This window comes from Megalops cyprinoides, chromosome 2 (assembly GCF_013368585.1).
Source record: "Megalops cyprinoides isolate fMegCyp1 chromosome 2, fMegCyp1.pri, whole genome shotgun sequence".
Classification (NCBI taxonomy): Eukaryota; Metazoa; Chordata; class Actinopteri; order Elopiformes; family Megalopidae; genus Megalops; species Megalops cyprinoides.
Window position 1 is genome coordinate 24,668,952 of NC_050584.1, and position 18,698 is coordinate 24,687,649.

General features: G+C 42.8%; 2 protein-coding genes across 3 annotated transcripts; one reads left to right on the forward strand and one right to left on the reverse strand.

The window, feature by feature from the left end:
* Window positions 1-5,298: 5,298 nt before the first annotated feature.
* LOC118772582 (leukocyte elastase inhibitor-like) lies at window positions 5,299-10,581 on the forward strand. 2 transcript variants are annotated; one of them, XM_036521038.1, is made up of 7 exons: window positions 5,299-5,369; window positions 5,948-6,129; window positions 7,960-8,097; window positions 8,514-8,631; window positions 8,751-8,893; window positions 9,319-9,483; window positions 9,964-10,581. In XM_036521038.1, the coding sequence occupies exons 2-7, from the start codon at window positions 5,962-5,964 to the stop codon at window positions 10,366-10,368; spliced, it is 1,137 nt and encodes a 378-aa protein (XP_036376931.1). In that variant the 5' UTR covers window positions 5,299-5,369; window positions 5,948-5,961; the 3' UTR covers window positions 10,369-10,581. The 2 variants fall into 2 exon arrangements, with proteins under 2 accessions (XP_036376931.1, XP_036376933.1); XM_036521040.1 differs by having other exon boundaries at window positions 5,305-5,369; window positions 5,955-6,129.
* Window positions 10,582-12,315: 1,734 nt separating this feature from the next.
* On the reverse strand, window positions 12,316-16,286 carry LOC118772400 (proproteinase E-like). The gene is made up of 8 exons (XM_036520690.1): window positions 16,247-16,286; window positions 15,814-15,902; window positions 15,630-15,727; window positions 14,984-15,109; window positions 14,133-14,269; window positions 13,510-13,652; window positions 12,699-12,851; window positions 12,316-12,402 (listed from the first exon to the last, which is right to left on the reverse strand). The coding sequence occupies exons 1-8, from the start codon at window positions 16,284-16,286 to the stop codon at window positions 12,385-12,387; spliced, it is 804 nt and encodes a 267-aa protein (XP_036376583.1). The 3' UTR covers window positions 12,316-12,384.
* Window positions 16,287-18,698: the final 2,412 nt, after the last annotated feature.

Sequence of the window (18,698 nt, forward strand, 5' to 3'; positions counted from 1 at the left end):
GTCACATTTTTCTACAATAACAGCTTTAACTCTTTTGAGTAGGTATGTGCAAGTTCTGCTTAGCGTTTGGGAGTTTTGTTGGTCCCTTCCTCTTTGCTCCAAGTTAGTCAGGTGGGTTGGATGACGCTTGTAGACCACGATTTTCAAATACTGCCACAGCTTCTCAGTGGGACTGAGATCAGGACTGGGCCACTGTAGGACATTCACTTTTTTGTTCTCGAGCCACTCATATGTTGCTTTAACCTTCATCATTGTCTTTCTGAAATCTGAACTTTCCCCCAAGCTTCAATTTTTTAGTGGACTGAAGCAGGTTCTTTCGTAGTATTTCCCTGTATTTTGCTCCATCCATTCTTCCCTCAATTTTGACAGAATGCCCAGTTGCTGTTGTTGAAAAGGATCCCCACAGCATGATTCTGCCACCACAATACTTCACTGTAGAGATGATGTTTCTTAAGGCATGGGCAGTGTTTGAAGATTCTGGGCAGCTATCTGTCCTGTTTAGCAATCCATAGATATCAACGTAGATGGTCCCATGGTAGATCTTCCAGCCTCTGTGTCTCTGTGGGGATCAGGGAGGGAGCTGGAAATACAACTTGCCATACTGTTACACCACAATTCTTGTGACACCGTATTCTTGTGGCATTTCTCAAGGGCTCTGATAACCTTCTTCCCTAATATCCATTAGTGTAGCAGAGGCCAGCTGATAATATCTTAATTGGTAGCAGATGCTTTATCCACAGCCAAGGATTTATTATGTAATATATGACTTCACAAAATCGCAGTATTATTAGGTAAATGATGTTGATCAAAGTTTATCTTGTTTTATAACAATGTTCATTGGCCTCCTGTTTGGAGGACCTCTGTGTGGAAATGAATTCCATCAACTGAATTCTTTGTCAGCAGAGAAAAAAAAATCCCAACTTATTTTGCCTTTAAAGTTTTTTTTAACCTAAGTAGCCTAGTTCCAGTCAACAGTGTATTTCTATCAGGGCTCCGCCCTCTTAGCTGTGGTGTTTTGTTTTTCCCTGTCCATGTGCTTTTTGTTTTCCCTGTGTTCCAGCTCCGCCCCGCTCCCCGCCTGGTCTCCGCCCGCCTGATTGCCCCATTACCTTCACCTGCCTGCCTGCTCACCTGCATCCCATCTCCTCATCACCCCAGCCCTATATCTTCCCTGCGTGTCTCTGTCTTGTTGCTAGTTTGTTTCAGTGTTTTGACCTGTTTTGGCCCTGCTTTAGTTTGTTCCTGTTTATTGCTGGTTTTGCTTTTCCTGCCTGCATCCTGACCACGATTCTGCCTGCCGCTTGGACTCGATTGCCTGATAACTTGCCTGCATGGTTCCTGACCCTGTCTGCTCCAATTCCCCAACTTTGGATTTGCCCCCGGACTGCTTCTCTGTGTTTTGAACCCAGCCTGTCTCTGGTCTTACGAACTGTCTGCCGTTTTCAATAAACGCCCGGACCCTGAAAATCACGTTTGTGTCCCAGTCACCCCCGTGACAATTTCTGTGTACTGTAGGCAGAAAAGTAGGTATGGAGAGATAATTTGAGATTGATGACAGGTTAAATTAACACGGAAAGGATATTTACAGAAGCACAGGGGCATATGAAAGTAAATAAAAGTTCCACATCTTAAAAAAAAAAAAGCATTGATTTCTGAGGTGATTACCCTCACTCCTAATGGTTATCAATACAATGATACAATGACGTACTTGGATTCAACATGCTCCTTGTTACAGTAATCTTTAACTCTGCATAATCTATTCTGCAAATGCTTAGAAAAAAATCACATTTTTTCAGTGATCACTATTCAGGAGCACATAGAAGCAGTGTGCCAACACCCAGAGCTACAGAGCGGGGTCACACACATTCAGGGTAAGAATAAGAACACCTGCTAAGACTGAAGTTATTGTGTGATGAATAGAAACACAACCAGCTGCTTTTTTTTTTTTTTTTTTTTTTTTTTTACAAAAAGCAAACCAAATTAGTGGAAATTTGCTTCTGTTTTGTAAAGGTGAAAATGGAAATGGAAAGCACCAGTCCCAAACAGAATGATTGCCTACTTGGCATAACAGATTGAAGTGTGTATATCTATCCTTTTCTGTCATGATCATGAGGTAGGCTGTGGTAAGGCACATACAAACACACACATATGCCCAGGAAAATTTATATGCACACTAACAGCTGAAATTATACTTCATAGGGAATTACCCACCTGATGTCAGCAATACCTGTAAAGGGCAGGACAGCTGGCTGACTCTCCAGGATTGAGAGATGAAGCAGGCTTCCTAGGGGTCTGTTCCAAGGTCTAGAAGGAGAAGTGCCTATCTTCTGTTCTACATCTTCAGGTAGTGGCTCACCTGTGGGTATCACCATGGTATTGCATACTGTGCAGTTCTGAATTGGAAGCACTTCAAAGTCTGTGCTGGTGTCTGTTGCAGTGTTGCTGTGGGAATTGGGTAGTTTCGGAGCAGGCGATAGAGAAGACTCAGAGGGACGGCCTTCTGATCTCCATAGAGGCCCAGAGGCTGGAATATCATTTTAGTTTCATTGAACAAAGGGTGTGGAGGGAGGAGGGGGTGCAGTATATGTCTCCTGTGTACATTTGCATTCTTCTATGTCTGAGAATTTTTCTCTTTTTTTCTGGACTTATCAATCACTGACTCTGTGCAGAATCTCTGCAGCATTAATCAAAAATCAGAAAAAAGGCCTAAGGACAGGTTGAGCCAGTTTTCCCACATCCATCTTAACTCCCAGGTAGGGCATGAACCTTTAATTTGCTTAAACTGTTCTATGTAACTCCCCCCCCCCCCCCCCCCCAACTAACACCACCGCCAGCACCACACCCCTCCTCCTGGATTCAGGTAGGGGCATGGCTGCAGCATCTTTGAGCCAGAAGCATTACCTCAACTATTTCAGCAATGGCATTCATGTTTAAATGGGACTGAATTTTGTTCAACAGCAACCTGGGCTGGATATTACTGGATATTACTGAATATGACTGGATTCGTTACTGATGTGAGTGTGACTGGGTTTTAATTATTAGGTATGGTGGGCCAACTTTTCTTTGGAATTGGACAGTTAATAGAGGATTGTGTGTAGCTGTGTGCTCTCTCAAAGACCAGGTAAAGAAATCACAGAGAACATTGAGAGTTGTTTCAAAAAGTAATACAGTAAGGAATACATAGCATGCTAACAGGAACCATGATGACAGCAGGCTGTGTTGCACCTCATTAATTAGTTTCCACCTTGTTCTTTGTTAGTTATCGCAAGCTATAGTTACCTCTCCATGGAGATTCATTCTTGATTCAAGTTTGTTGGAGGTGGCGCCATTGCTACTTATATTTATAAAACCATAACTCTGAGGTAAAACCAATGGTTAGGTTGCCTTGATGTGAATGAGGTCAGCATGTCAGCATGAGATCAGATGAAGATAATGGCAAAGATAGAAAACAAAAGTGACACCACTGATGAAATTGAGAATTTTTCAAAGTAGATTCAATGCAAAGTTTACGTTTTATGTTGCCTGTATGAATGGCTTAAATGCTAGATGATAGGTCACCCAGACAGACCTCAGTGCACCACCAGTTGTCTCCTTACAGTGGATATAAAAAGTCTACACACCCTTATGAAATTGCAATTTTTGCAATGTCAAACTCTTTCAATTGTTAATGTGACCTTCCAACAAACAAAAATCCAGAGAAAGAAGATAATTATTAGGAAAAATAAAATTTTAAAAAACTACAATACCCTGATTGCATAGGTCTGTACACCCTGCCCAACTAATTCCACTTTGTGGAAGCACCTTTTGTATTTATTACAACAGCAAATCTTTGTGAATAAGTGTCCATTAACTTTGTGCATCTAGACTTTGCAATTTTATCCCACTCTTCTTTGCAAAAATGTTCACGTTCCTTCAAATTGCTTTCTTGCTTTCTGGATCTCTTGTGTACAGCTCTCTTTAGGTCATTCCACAGGTTTTCAACGGGATTGAGCTCTAGGCTCTGACTGGGCCATTCCAAGACTTTGATTTTACTTTTCTGACGCCATGCGTTGGTCGACTTGGATATGTGCTTTGGGTCATTGTCATGTTGGAATGTGAAATTCCTCTTCATCTTCAGCTTTCTGAAAGGCCAGCAGGTTTTGTGCCAAAATATCTTGACACTTGGAGCTATTCATTATCCCATCTATCTTGACAAGAGCCCCAGACCCAGCTGAAGAGAAGCAGCCCCAAAGTATGATGCTACCACCACCATGCTTCAAAGTCAGTATGGTGTTCCTTGGATGATGAGTTTTAATGGCTTTGTGCCAAACATGTTTTACAATTTAGGCCGAAAACTTCAACCTTTGTCTCGTCAGACCATAGCACATTATCCCACATGGTGTGGGGTGACTGAATGAATCTTCTGGCATAATTTAGACAGGCTTGGATGTTGCTTTTTCTAAGAAAGGGTTTCTGTCTTGCCCCATAACCCAGACATGTGCAGAATACAAGATATGGTGGTCACATGCAAGGAGTGACCGGTACCTGCCAGAAATTCCTGTAGCTCCTTCAGTGTTGCTGTTGGCCTCTTGGTAGCCTCCCTGATAAGTTTTCTCCTCGTCCTCTCATCAACTTTGGAGGGTCGTCCTTTGCAATGTCTCTGTGGTGCCACATTTTCTCTACTTACTGATCATGGTTTTGACAGTGCTCCCTGGTACATCCAGTGCCTTCAATATTCTTGTATATCCCTCTCCTGATTAGTACTTTTCAACAATTAGCTCTTGCAGTTTCTTTGGCAACTCTTTGCGGACCATAGCTCTCCCAATAGGATGCGACCCCAAACATTCAAGCAAATCCTACAGCAGCAGATGACTTTAATCTGGGTTTAATCAGAATCACTTTCATTGATGGCAGGTGTATATGCTATTTACCTGCAGGCATAATTTTGAATGTGATTGGTTAACTTTCAACACAGCTAGAGCCCCCATTATGAAAGGGTGTGTGGACTTATGCAATCAGGGTGTTTTTATTATTTGTAGTTTTTTATTATTATTATTTAAAATGTTCCTAATAAATAACAATTTGTTTTTCTCTGGATTTTTATTTGTTGGAAGATTACATTACAGATGGAAAAAATCTGACATTTACATTGTTGTTATTTCTGTCTTTACATTTCAAAAACTTGCAATTTCATAAGGGTGTGTAGACTTTTTATATCTACTGTATATATCCCGGATGTTAATTGCACCCCTCTGTATTTTCTCCTGATGCCGAGCCTGCCCACTACCCGGAAGAGGGCGTTTGTACCAGAATGTGCGTATTTAACTTTCGGTTTCTGAGATAGTTCGAACTGTCAACCAGAAGGCACACCCGAACGTGTATTGTGACATGTAAGCAATATTTTTTTTTTCTTTTTCCCGTAGTTAACTATCATAGTATTCAAAATATGATGCTGTTCTCAAAATGAGATCGACGTAAAAGCTAAAGAAAACTGAGTTCAATTTTTTGGTTTGCGAGTTGTCATACTCGCACGTGATTTCTTGAAGAATACAAGCCGTCCATGCTACGAATGTAGTATAGGAGGCATGATATGTAAATACAGATGCCCGAATTGTCAAAGTCGTACGTAAATTGTTTTAGAAGAAGTGGTTTTATATAGGTGGATGTAGCGTTCAGAAATTGCTTAGTAGGCTACAGCCAGCTTGCAAATAATCGGGTTTCTAACGTCTTTGAAGCATTCGGTTAAATTCGCCGACATGAAACTGGGGAGCAATGCTGTGCTCGATTCGATCACAACACATTGTGGGATGGTGGTTTGAAAATGTAATCGATGAGGTTCTATACACAACCTGATTTAACGAGAGTCACAAGGAGACTCTACCGTCCATCCGTGTTCAGTCTTAAGTGGTGTGTAGATGTAATATTGGATAACTTTCTTTGACAAGCTTTCTTGCACTTGTCCTTTGAGATTTTAGAAGAACCATGGCCAGTCTTGGTAGTGCCAACACGATGTTTGCCTTGGACCTTTTCCGCACTCTGAGCGAAACCAGCGCTGGTGGGAACATATTCATCTCTCCCATGAGCATCACTTCTGCCTTAGCTATGGTCTTTATGGGAGCTAAAGGAAACACCGCCGACCAAATGGCAAAGGTAAGTCACCTACCTATAGTATGGGTTAGTTTGCTGTGACCGTTTGCTTTAATGGTTAAGTATGGTCTTAAGGGTTCACACTTAAGATTTTACTGTGACTTTAGCAGTATGGACATGTCGCCATGACTACAGCACTAAAATGTCTTTAGTGTCTTAAATACAGGTTACGTTCTTTTTAGCCAAGTTTACCGGCCTCGTGTTAGTGCTTAAGACAGGCTAGATGAGACAGGCAAGGCTTGTCTGTTTGCTAGGAGAGCACACAGATACGGCACTGACAGGTTTTCCTCACCTGGATAGTATTTCTGTCTTAAACAGAGGCAGCTAAGCACACAGATACACAATGAAGGCTTTTTATCCAAGGCCTGAGCTGCTAGGACCTATGACTCATCATAGGAGTTCGATAGAAGTATTCCACCTTCTGGTTACGCAAGGAGCCTCCTTGTCTTATAGTTCTTTGTTCAGCCAGACACACCCACCATCTCATTCCAAGTGTGCAGTCCATCCAAAATTACTTGCACCATTGACAGCATTGGGAATTAATAGAACTATGAAGCCAAGTCTAGGTCTGTGTTGCAGACTCATTGTATTTCTTATGTACGCATCGAAATGAAAGAAATTCACACTTACCGAACCAGAGGAACAGAAGGGAAAAGTCTTCTATATGTTAAAGGATACATGTGCTTCCCATAACAGTTAGCAGAGCAGCGTCTGGCTGTCTTCCATCACAGATAGAAGACCCACCCCTCCAGACATGGCCTCCTATACCACATATGTGCACAGTTTCTCTTGTTACAGTTGCATTATGCCAAGAACATGTTTGGGAATGTTTGGTGTTCAGAGCATTGCTGTTGCTCCAACAACTTTATTGGCACCTTTTGCACTTTATAAAACTGCTCTGTAACTTGCTCTGGGCCAGAGAATCTGTTAAACAACTAAACTGAAATGGAATGTACTGATCTATACCTCAGTGCTTTGAATATACACTGTCCTTTCATTCCTGACTTGGGGAAGAAGAAATGATCCCTTACCACAAGCTGATATTACCTGTACTTTGGTCGGCCATAAACCAATCACTGTGCAACATGTGTTTGCCATTCTGTGAGTAATGCATTTACACTGGGGATGGGTGTAGTTCCCTTGGTAATGTGTTGCTATTGCACTGACACAAACTGAAATGATTATTACTCTACAGCTACACTGCAATACATTAGACATATTCACGAGTTGCAATACACGGTCATATCTTTTTATGTGGATACAAAGATCGTTACAGATTTGTGCTGTTGCAAGCGGAAGGAAAAACATTGACTGCAATAGCTTTCATCACTTCATTTTCAAGCTGTGGTTTTCTGACGCTTAATCTACATGTACAGCCAAGTGTCTGTACTGCTCTCATTGGCAACAAGTATCTAACACAAACCCAACAAGTTGTTTTTAGCATTTGTAATCGCACAAGAATTTCAAGGGACAGTGGAGTGGAACATGTTGAGATGAACATGCAAGTGGCTAGCCCTCAAGCAATAGCAGCAGTTTGGTTTTAATTTTGAGAACATCATCAAGCATAAAGACATGTTACTCTTGAAATTGGGACATAAAATGTGGTGCAATGTGAGCACCTCTGGTAAGAAAGGGGAAGAGAGCTATGATGAAATATACTAAAACTGGAAAATGTCTGCTGACAGCAGTGAATCTCTCTATGGCGCTATTGTGAAGGGGTGTCCTGTCCAGGACGAAAAGCTACTATTGACAGGGGCCTAAGAGAACAGTATAAAATTCTGTTGATCATTATGGCCTCACTTTCCTTGTTTTTTTGATGTCTGTCGCTCTCAGGCTCTTTGTTTCGGCAAGTCCACAAATGTTCACTCAGATTTCCAGGCTCTTTCTTCTGACATCAACAAACCAGCTGCCTCCTACGTCCTGAGACTTGCCAACCGTCTCTATGGGGAGAGGACCTTCAACTTTCTCAAGGTGAGTTTCTTTCTTGTTTACATCGCTTTCTCACAAAATCGATTTTCTCAGTTTTACTCAATGACATTGTAAATCCCAGTGTATTCATTGGTGTCTGCTAGTCTGCCATGGCTGCCACCATTAATTGTGTTCTGTTGTGGTCTATAAGATCACCCAGATTGGTGGGATATTTGTCTTGTTCCTCAGCAGTATTCACCCTATCAGGTTAGAGATCCTTACAGCAGACTTACAGATCAGCTCATGGACAGTTGCTGCCATTCTGTTGTGGAGCCAAGGCATATAATAATTGAATCATCACATGCAAGTGTGGGAACCATGCCAGCTGAAAAGTAATGGTCAACATACCACAATGATTTCCTCATGTTAAAGAGAAACATGAACAGCTGGGACTGATAGAGTTTGTAACTCTACTATAGGAGTTCATAGAATCCACACAGAAGTTCTACAATGCAGACCTGGTGGCCTTGGATTTCGTAGGTGCTGCAGAGGAGTCACGGATACAGATTAACCAATGGGTGGAGGAGCAGACTGAGAGTAAGAGCCATTACAATCCCATGGAACATCAACCAGCTGCAGCAACATTAATAACTTATGAATTCAGAATACACTCTCTTCTATGTGGGAATATGAATATTTTTTCTGAAATTCCACAGGTAAAATCAAGGACCTTTTGCAACCAGGAATGGTCACTGCCATGACAAGACTGGCTCTTGTGAACGCTATCTATTTCAAAGGCAGCTGGCTGCATAAATTTGATGGAAAAGACACCAAAGAAATGCCCTTCAAAATCAACCAAGTAAGTCTATAACAACATTCAATGTATTGCTCAGGTCAGTGCTTTTGGGAACTGAATTTGACACCAAAAAGTTCAAATGCCATGTGTGGGTACTGCTGTGGCACCTCCTGAGCATGGTGCTTAATCTGAATTGCCTCTGTAAAAGTGCAGCTGTGGAAATAATTAATATAATAACATTGTGATCTGGATAAGTTTGTCTTTTGGTTAATTGTTTTGCTCTTTCAAACTACAGAAACTGAAACCGAGCGGAAACAAACAATTAGTTGTGCAGTCTTTCAACCACAGAAGCAGACAGATGGGAATTTCAACACATCTGGGCTGCTTAAAGCAAATACGCCATGAAACATAAACTATGATTAAGCTGGAGTTAAAACAATCATGGACATGTTAACTGCATCTGACGCATTGTTTCTCTGTGATGTCAGAATGAGACCAAGCCCGTGCAGATGATGTACCAGATGAAGAAGTTCCCCTTCAACTACATCTCTGACTACAAACTGCAGATCCTGGAGCTCCCGTATCAAGGGGAGGAGCTGAGCATGTTCATCCTGCTGCCGGAGGAGTCTAGCGACAACAGCAGACTGCGAAAGGTATCATAACACAGATCACATACCACAGTTATTTAAGCTTGTGCTTTGACATTATCTCCACCAGTTTGCACACTTTATCACATGGCAGTGTATCTCGCCACGTGTGAGAGGGCATATACTGTACAATAAAGAAGTTACTACCATCACTGCAACACTTAACAGTATTTACTAACCTACTAACCATTTAGAACCTTTACTTTTCCCCATTTTAGCTTGTAAGAACTCCTTCGTTTGTGTTTTTCAGTATTTGCAATATTGCTTCTTGTTCTAAATCTGAAAAATCATTGTCATGTCATTAAGCAGTGTTGTGAATTTTCTTTTAGTCCTAACTGTGATGCATGCAGATGTGGTTTCTGAAAATATTGAAAAGCGTATGTCTGAATATATGATAGAGCTGCTTTGGAAGAGCACATTTTTGGAGAAGCAGATCAGCACTGTTCTTCCCTTATTTGATCTGGTTCCATCCTCTGCATGTCGCAGCTGGAGAAAGAGCTGACCCTGCAGCAGATTGAAGAGTGGACAAAGAGGAGCAACATGGACAGAAACACAGACATCATAGTGCACCTGCCCAAATTCAAACTGGAGAAGAACTACATGCTGAATGAGCCCCTGGCCCGTCTGGGGATGACCGATGTGTTTGATGGGGCCCAGGCCGACCTGTCCGGCATGAATGGGTCGGGCGGCCTCTACCTGTCCACAGTCGTCCACAAGTCATTCATCGAGGTGAACGAGGAGGGCACAGAGGCTGCAGCTGCGACGGCCGGGCTTGTAGCGTTCTGCATGGTTCGGGAGGAGTACTTCACCGCCGATCACCCCTTCCTCTTCTTCATCAGGCACAACAAGTCCAGGAGCATCCTGTTCTTGGGCAGGTTTTCCTCACCTTGAAGACATGGCCAGTGCAGAGGCCATTAAAGATTGTTTCACCATACAGATCCTATATATCAAAATATGCTTGTGCAGCAGTAATTTTACAGTTATCGATCAGTACTTACCAAAGTTGTAATGGTATGGGTTGAATGTCTTTCAAGTGTGATCTAATCAGTGTGTATGTAAAGCACACTAACCAGCAATTAACAGTAGACAATTGTTCAAATTAATCAGGTGTCATTTGAAATGTAAGCTTTGTTTCTGCTATTTTTTGCTTTTCCCTCTAATAAATCTGCAGAGGATTTCTCAGATTCAGACTTTTTATTTTTCTTACTTTTTTGATCACAAATAGTGATGGGCATTTCAGAGCGTTTTACTGAACTGAATTATTTTTCAGTTCACCACAAAGATTGAGTTCACTGAATCACACAAAAATAATGGATTCCACATTTTGAGGCTTGTGTGATTTTTAAAATCTTTGACATTGATTTCTTCATGCACATGACAACACTCCTGCAGTTTCCTTGCATAATCCACAGTTTGAAGAACACTGATCTAGTTCTTTCACTCAGTGACCACAATGATCCAGTTCACTGACTCATTGATTCATTCAGTTCTTCCAGTTGTCTCTGATAATGCAATGCCAATTTGACGCAAGATGTACGCACTCGACATCACAAAATAACAAATTAATCACAAATTAATAATGAATGTTGAACTCTTTTTTTCCTAAGTAATTTTTAAGTTTAATAGCAATCATCCTGCTATAAAAGAAGGTATTAATTCAATAATTAACGTGAATTTATCTAGTTTCATTAGTAACTATGTAAAATCATGGTATTAGTTTTACATGCTGCTATGTATGACATTTTCCATGATAAAACATTCTATATGTGCCAAAAAGCCAACTACCAGCACAGACAGAGTCTGTGGTCAGAGAAGGCAATACACTGAACATACTGAACAAGATTTAAACAGACATGTACTGAAAGTACTAAGAAAACTGCATAAACTGGAATTAACTCAACAAATCAGTAGTGGGTTCATGAGCTCCCTTAGACCCACATAGTCAGGAACTGAAAGAAGTGGATGAACTTACAAACAAAAGTAAGGCAATTACTGCAGCACCAACCATCAGAGCATGAAAAGCAGCAGAGCAGAGTATGCTGTTTCGTTTGGTGCTTGGTGGCCTGATATTTCTAAAGCACGTCCTGGATAGCAGCCTGCCCCAATTTAACTTTCTCCTCCACCCAGTTAAATTTGATTAAATTTAGTTTCATTCATTCAGTTAAATACCTGAAATTTCACTGCTCAATGTAAGCTGTACTCTTTTTGTCTTGCCCATAATAAAGTTACAATAAGAAATATGCCACATTCTCAACTAGTGAAAAACTGGAGCATGCTTGAAAACACTGCATTTAATAGGTGGAGTAATATTAGTTGTACTCCACCTATTTTTAAATTAGGTGGAGTACAACTACACCCCTCCCCACACACACACACACACACACACAGACACATACATACACACACGCACACACACACACACCAAATCATAACTTTGGGGATGGCACACTGGCTATCCTACTATGTTTCAAAAATGTCATGGTTTGGTGAGGTTACTTCTAACACTTGTCTGTTTGACATGTTATTTATCAGGAAAAACCTGTTTGAAATTTGATTTCAAGGTTACTTTTTCTATTTAATAGCCCATGCTATGCATGCACCCTCAAAAACAAGAAAACTCACATTTCCCATATAACATGCTCATAAACCAAAGATCTCTCTCTCTCTGTTTGGTGTTGATCATCAGTAGAAACAGGCCGCTTTCCTTACACGTTGTGTGCGGTTGTACATCAGGAAATGGACATGGAGCAAGCACTGTTTCGACCAACCTATCACAAAGATTTACCAGGCAAAATAACCAAGGATTTTAGACACCACAAAATGCATCAGGTGGGTTTATTTTCAGGTGACTTCTTGTTTTTATAACAAGTGGTCTGCCAAAGATCCAGGGGTATCGTCAGTAGCTCCTCAATAGTACAGCATGGTCTAAAAAGAAAAGACATAAACGGTGGTTTTCTTAAGGTTTTGCCATAGGCAGAACATAAATCATTTATGCCAAAGGAATGAAAAAAGAAAATCATTATTTATGCTGGAGGAAAACAAAGGATGTATTGGAGATGTTCACATATACACTGTGTGGTGTGTTAGAACTCTGTAATAGATGTGTTATAGACACAAACAGTGATTTATTAGCATGGGGTCACTGGGCCTGCATGCTGCTACTGACCAGGCCGAGCGTTACTGTGGGGGTGGGGTTGGCAGGGGGGGTCTTTCTGACTTACTTCGGTGATCCACTTGGTGAAGGAGGAGGTGCGTGTGAAGACGGTGGGCTTCTTGATGGTGTTGCAGCCGCGGGATGACACAAAGCTGGTCACGCCCTGCACATACCACCTGCCATCCCTGCCCTTGCAGTTCAGGGGACCACCTGAGTCTCCCTGGAGATGGAGGGAGGAAGGAAGGGGGGGAGGGAAAGAGACAGAGAGGGAAAGGGGTGGAAAAAGAAAAGCAATTACCTCAGCATGAAGGGACATACACAGTTTGCTTACAGTTCTCTAAGCGTTACAGAAAAGCTTTCATGGTGTTATACTGGGAAGAGAAAGAGAGAGGGAGAGGTTCCTGTGATGATGATGATGATGATTTAAGTGAAAGCAATTTATTGAGTAAAGGAAGGCCACAATCCGGCCCCAGAAGTTTTGGCACAGGGCCATAGTGCTTTTTAAAAATGGGCAGCTCATTCCAGGATGACCTCACCTGGAATGGAATCACCATTTGTACATCAAGCTCATCTCATTGGAGCAAGACAAATGCAATCTCCCTATATGTGCACAGGCAGTCAATAGCTCTTTTTCGCATTGCAAGTCACACAGTGCACCCCAGTGAGAGATGCCATCCCAGCAACTTGCAGGTATTTGATGGGTCACAGGGTACCTGAGAGTGATGAGACGAGGCTTGGCCAACCTAACCTAACCTAACCCTTAACCCTGGCAAAACAAGGTCAATTTTTTCCACTGGTCTATGCGGCTCAGGATGAGCCCCTCACCAGTGAGCCACTCAGGGGCCCCACTACAGAGGTGGGGTTTGCTTATGACTCACGTTACAGCCTGAGCGGATGTCTCCCCCAGCGCAGATCATGCTAGGCTTCACCGTGCTGCCCCACCAGTCACTCTGGCTGCACACAGGGTGGTCCACCACGGGCAGCAGGGCCTGCTGGAGCTTGGAGGCGATGGGCCCGCCAGCTGCAAGGGAGAGAACGCAAGTCAGAAACGCTGAGTATTCAGCTACCGAGAACATAACTGCTCTGGACACAATCAACCACCAAGGACACAAATGCACCATTCTGAACACAGTCAACCACTAAGAACACCATGCAACTGGACTATGACACGGTAGCTAGGATGTAAATCACGGTGACTTACTGCACAGCCGGAGACATGCAGCTAGCAAAACAGGTTAGGATGTAACACATGGTGGCAGGGATATAAGACACGGTGGTTAGTCTATCAGACACAGTGGCTTGCTGTACAGCTGGAGACAGGCAGCTAGCAGGGAAGGCTAGGATATAAGATTGGTGGCTAGCATTTAAGATACAGTGGCTTACTGTACAGTAAGAGGCACATAGCTAGCAACTGAAGCTAAGATATAAATCGCGGTGGTTGCTGTACAGTCAGAGGCGCATAGTAGTGTGCAAGGCTATGACATAAGATAAGGTGGCTTACTGTACAGGCGGCCCCAGCCAGTGATGTAGCAGGGCTCGTTGTGGGCCACGTGGTCGCCCTCAGGGGGAATGCAGGACACCTGCACCTTGTCGTTGATGGTGGCGCTGGAGGCCAACTTGATCAGGGCAACATCATTGCTAAGGGGTCAAACACAAAAAAACGATAAAAATGAACGACATAGCACTTCTAGGGGTTGCAACGTACTTAAACATGTCTACTAGCCCCTACTTTACACCAGCAATATGCTGTTTTTTCTGTAATTCACAAATAAAAGAACAATTGCACGCAGTATATGGTTTGATCGCATAGTTTAGAGCTACAGCTCTGACGGTGCATTCCTTTAACTATTCCTGTCAGTGGCGGTTCTAACTTGTATGGCGCCCTGGGCGAACCCACCGCCAACAAAAATTACCCACCCCCCCACCACACACACACACACACACCACACACACACACACACACACACACACACAATTAAATAAATAAATAAATAAGACTCGTAAATACCGAAAAGAAGTAACAAAGACAAATAGAAACAAACTGTAGTATATTTACAAAAAAAGAGAATCGTTGCACAATTAAATATACATGTCATTATGCACAGTTTATCAAACTTTCAGAATTAGCGCAACTGTCACCATTCCAATTTTTTTTGTGCGGGCGCCCCATGCCGCCCCCGGCAAGCTGCCACCCTGGACGGCTGCCCATGTCGCCCATACCTAAATCCGCCACTGATTCCTGTCCAGCATTTTTGAAATTGCTGCAAGACGGAGCAATTATGTGTTGTCCTGTTGCGTGGCGTAATTTCCCAGTTTATGTGAACGTGTGAAGCCGAGGAGATGCGTCCTCACCCGCACGCCACGCAGTTGTTGTTCCAGCCGGGGTGCACCACGATTCTCAGCACGTCCTTGATCTGCTCGTTGTACTCCTGCTGGGTCAGGTCGTACTCGCCCAGAACCACGCGGTACGTGCGAGACCTGTCGGAAGGCGTTAATGGGGAGATCACATCAAAACGGCTTCAAAGTCGGTTCTCCGATACCCTTACGCAGTTTGAATCTCAAATCTGATCCCAGAATAAAACGCTGGGCCCCGTGCGGGAGACGCAATGAAGGCGGCAGGCTCTTGCTATGAATCACTATCCTTGTGTGCAATAAAATTATACATTGCATCGGACGTACTGAGCAAGGGCAAGACCCCGGTCTTTTCTCTTTTTTTTGTAATTCAAGTTTGTTAATTGTTAACACGTTCAAACAGGTGCATTGGAGCAATCTATGCATCAGCCATTCATTAGCCTACATAAACAAAAGAAACAAACCGGGTGCAATCTTTTGTGGGCTGCGACAACACACAGAGCCCAAAAATAATTTAATCATATGTAGTTATTTGAGATTAGAATAATTAAATTAATCGTCGGTTTTTTGCTTTGTCAGCCCCTTACTTCCATCCTTGCGTGCGCTGTCGGGTTTCCTCGGAACGCGGCTTTTCGTGGTGACTTACCCAATACAGTGCCCCGCAGTCATCACCCAGTTGGGGGCGATCAGGGTGCCGCCACAGGTGTGATAGAAGTTGCTTCCACTTTTATACTGCAGCGAAATCTAGACAGGACAAACAAATACAACTCGTTTCGCCTTCGGAGCGTTTTGCTTCTGAGGACAGTGCACGCGGTGTCCGTCTACAGTACCTGCCAGGGCCAGCTGTAGGGGCGGGCGTCCTCCCCGTTCACCACCCTGCTGATGCTGGGCTGGTAGGTGGGCGTGCCACAGCCATACACTGGAACACACAACGGACCCGTTATTTCCCCCTTCAAATTGGCCTTATGTGAGAAAGTGTCACCCTTATATAGTTTATAATCAGTAACGAGTGAATCTAGTTCAGTGCTATGCATGTCATAGCATAGCAATGTTGCACATTTGCTAAGAAGCAGAGAGATTTGGATTGAGGTGGGAGGATGGAATGCAGGAAAATCGCTCCCTAGATCCCAGTGCTAGACAGGACACTCCTCTCTGAGCTGCTCTGGTAATTCCAACTCCAAGAGCTAACTCCATGAGCTCTGAAGTTCCAGCCCGGTCCCCCAGACAGATGAGTCAAGACCCAGGCCCAGGCCTGCTACTCACCAGTGGCCGCCAGCAGCAGAACAAGTCCAAGTTTCAGCATCTTCCCTCCGGTGGGGCCCGGAGCTCAAACCTGGGCCTTTTATACCCTCTCCCCTATCCCTGTTCTCCTGGCTGCTGACCCTCTTATCTGGCACCAAATTCTAATATTAGCTGGGAATAGCTGTGACCTCTACCAGGTGTTCTTTGGATGAAGCTGATCTTCAGTAGGCCTGTTTCTTTTCTCTTTTTTTCATCATATCTTGTTTTACCATTTGCTTTTGGGTCATATTTGCTTTAATCCAGCACTGGAAATTACTTTTAGAACATTCTGTAAAGAAAAGTGCTGTACAAATGATATTCCCCATTGCTGTTTACAAAACTACACCAAAATGATAAAAAAATAACTATTCTCTTCAACTGAGGAGATAATTAATTGAAGAACTACTGCTGTCTGTTATGGGTCACAGCCTGTGATGTGTCAGTGAGACTAAAGTAAGTGTATGAGGGATTTTTGTGATTATATGACCAACACTGGCAAAACTGAAGTCATGCCTGGAGAAAGCCAATCAGGCGACATGGAAGTGCAAACAGTACGAGCTGGAGGCAGTCAGAGCAGGAGGAAAGGGTTCCTGCACAAACCCCCCTCAATTACTGGATCTGGTACCTGTCTCACATTTTACCTTTAACAAAATGTAACGTCTTTTCTAGACCCTGGGCCTGGTCTTGGGTTGCTTTAGCAATGAGAGATTAACAAATGCTAATGTTATATTCAGTACAGGTGCACAGTTACTACAAATCAAATTCAGTTTCAAGGATCTTTAGCAAACCGTGCGTCAGGAAACCTGCGACAAACATTTTTAATATTTGATGCTTTGTGCTCACCTTAATGAATTCCATATAAATCTTACCCTGATGGGGTTATGTATTTGTTTGGATTTCATGATGTACTGTAGGTGCATTTAGCTTGGATTCACAATGACTAAAGTCAACTGTGAATTTCAGGGTAGGTTAAGGACAGATGTTTCTATCCCAGAGATAGAGACTATCACACTTCACCGTTGCTATTCCTGTCTGATAAGGTGAAGACATATTTGAGTTGGTTTTAATTCAAGATCGTTGTCCTTGAAATAAGCAGCCAGCACACTTTTGATTTTTTCATCCCACACTCTAAACTTTAAATCAACTAAATAAAGAATAATTATACAATTATAGTGATAATCAATTTCTTTGTTTATTATACATTTGCTCTACTGTCTCAAAATGCCAATTCCAGATGTCCAGGTATGCTGGAAAAAAAAAAAATGTAATTTGAATGAGTTTTGAGTGTGAGAAGCTCCAGCCAGGTGTATATTGGCTGACAGGACATTTGGGTTCATCTGGCTATTGTAACACTACCTGTCCTGACCACAAAAGCTACCCTGTGGTTCCTGAATCAGCTCACCCAAGGTGACTTGCATTCCACATCCTTCTGCAACCCCCTTTTACCATACATCTGAAAAAGCACATTGACAAAGATTATAAAATCACTATCCTGATCAGCATTCAGTCTCACAGCCCTCTGGTGCAGAGTCCATTACTCCACCCATTATTGCATGTACTGGCTGTGCTGTTGTTAGATTACAGGGTCCCTGTTCTCAACGCCTCTTGCAAAAGTTTGAAATTGTATCCCCACATGCACTGACAATGTTCCGAATGTCTGGCTTTTATCTCTAGTCTATTCTTTTCCTTCTCTCTCATATTTATATTACTCTTTTTTTTACCCCATAGCTACACACTGTGAATCTCAGTTTGCTATTTTAGCACCAGAAATAAAATTTGAAACTAAAATAACATGTTCAGGACTGAGGTCAGTGGTCTGCTAATTCACTCAGAACTTAATGAGAAGTTATCTGAATGAATGACCATACCAGAACTGATACATGCACTTAAGAAGGTCATTGATTTTATGGCTCAATTAATGATCCCGCAAATCTGCCTAAATCATTCACTTCAAAGCACCAAAAAATGCAACTTTACACCCTGGGAGCGATGCGGTTTTAAAGACACCGTGTTAGGACTCAGGCACGGACACCCACGAGTGCTCCAATTCCAGGCGTTTATTAACAATCATCAAACAAGCAGGCAGTCCAAAACAGGCAGGGTCAAAATACCAGGTAGGCAGTCCAAGGGCAAAACAAGGATCAAAACAGCAACAGGCAGGGTCAAACCGTGAAGGCAGGCAGATCAGGCAATCAGGACAGAAGGGCAGGCAAAAACAATGTCAAGGAACAGGCGAGACAAAAACCAGCAAAATCCAAACAGGGAAACAGGCGGGAAACGAAACAGGCAGAAACACTGAAACGATCTGGCAAACAACACAGAGACAAGCAGGGTAGATACAGGGCTGGGCTGATAAGGTGATGGGAAGCAGGTGTACAGGCAGGCAGGTGGAGACAATCAGGTGGGCGGAGACAGGGCGGAGAGCGGGGCAGGG

What these genes read in the sequence shown, in the direction of transcription:
- LOC118772582 (XM_036521038.1), top strand. Translation starts at nt 5,962, where the DNA reads ATGGCCAGTCTTGGTAGTGCCAACACGATGTTTGCCTTGGACCTTTTC. An exon ending in GGTGGAGGAGCAGACTGAGA is followed by an intron (nt 8,632 to 8,750) that starts GTAAGAGCCATT and finishes GAAATTCCACAG; the next exon opens with GTAAAATCAAGGACCTTTTG. An exon ending in ACAACAGCAGACTGCGAAAG is followed by an intron (nt 9,484 to 9,963) that starts GTATCATAACAC and finishes TGCATGTCGCAG; the next exon opens with CTGGAGAAAGAGCTGACCCT.
- LOC118772400 (XM_036520690.1), bottom strand. Translation starts at nt 16,286, where the DNA reads ATGCTGAAACTTGGACTTGTTCTGCTGCTGGCGGCCACTG. An exon ending in CCTACAGCTGGCCCTGGCAG is followed by an intron (nt 15,728 to 15,813) that starts GTACTGTAGACG and finishes TGTCCTGTCTAG; the next exon opens with ATTTCGCTGCAGTATAAAAG. An exon ending in ACATCCGCTCAGGCTGTAAC is followed by an intron (nt 12,852 to 13,509) that starts GTGAGTCATAAG and finishes CTCCATCTCCAG; the next exon opens with GGAGACTCAGGTGGTCCCCT.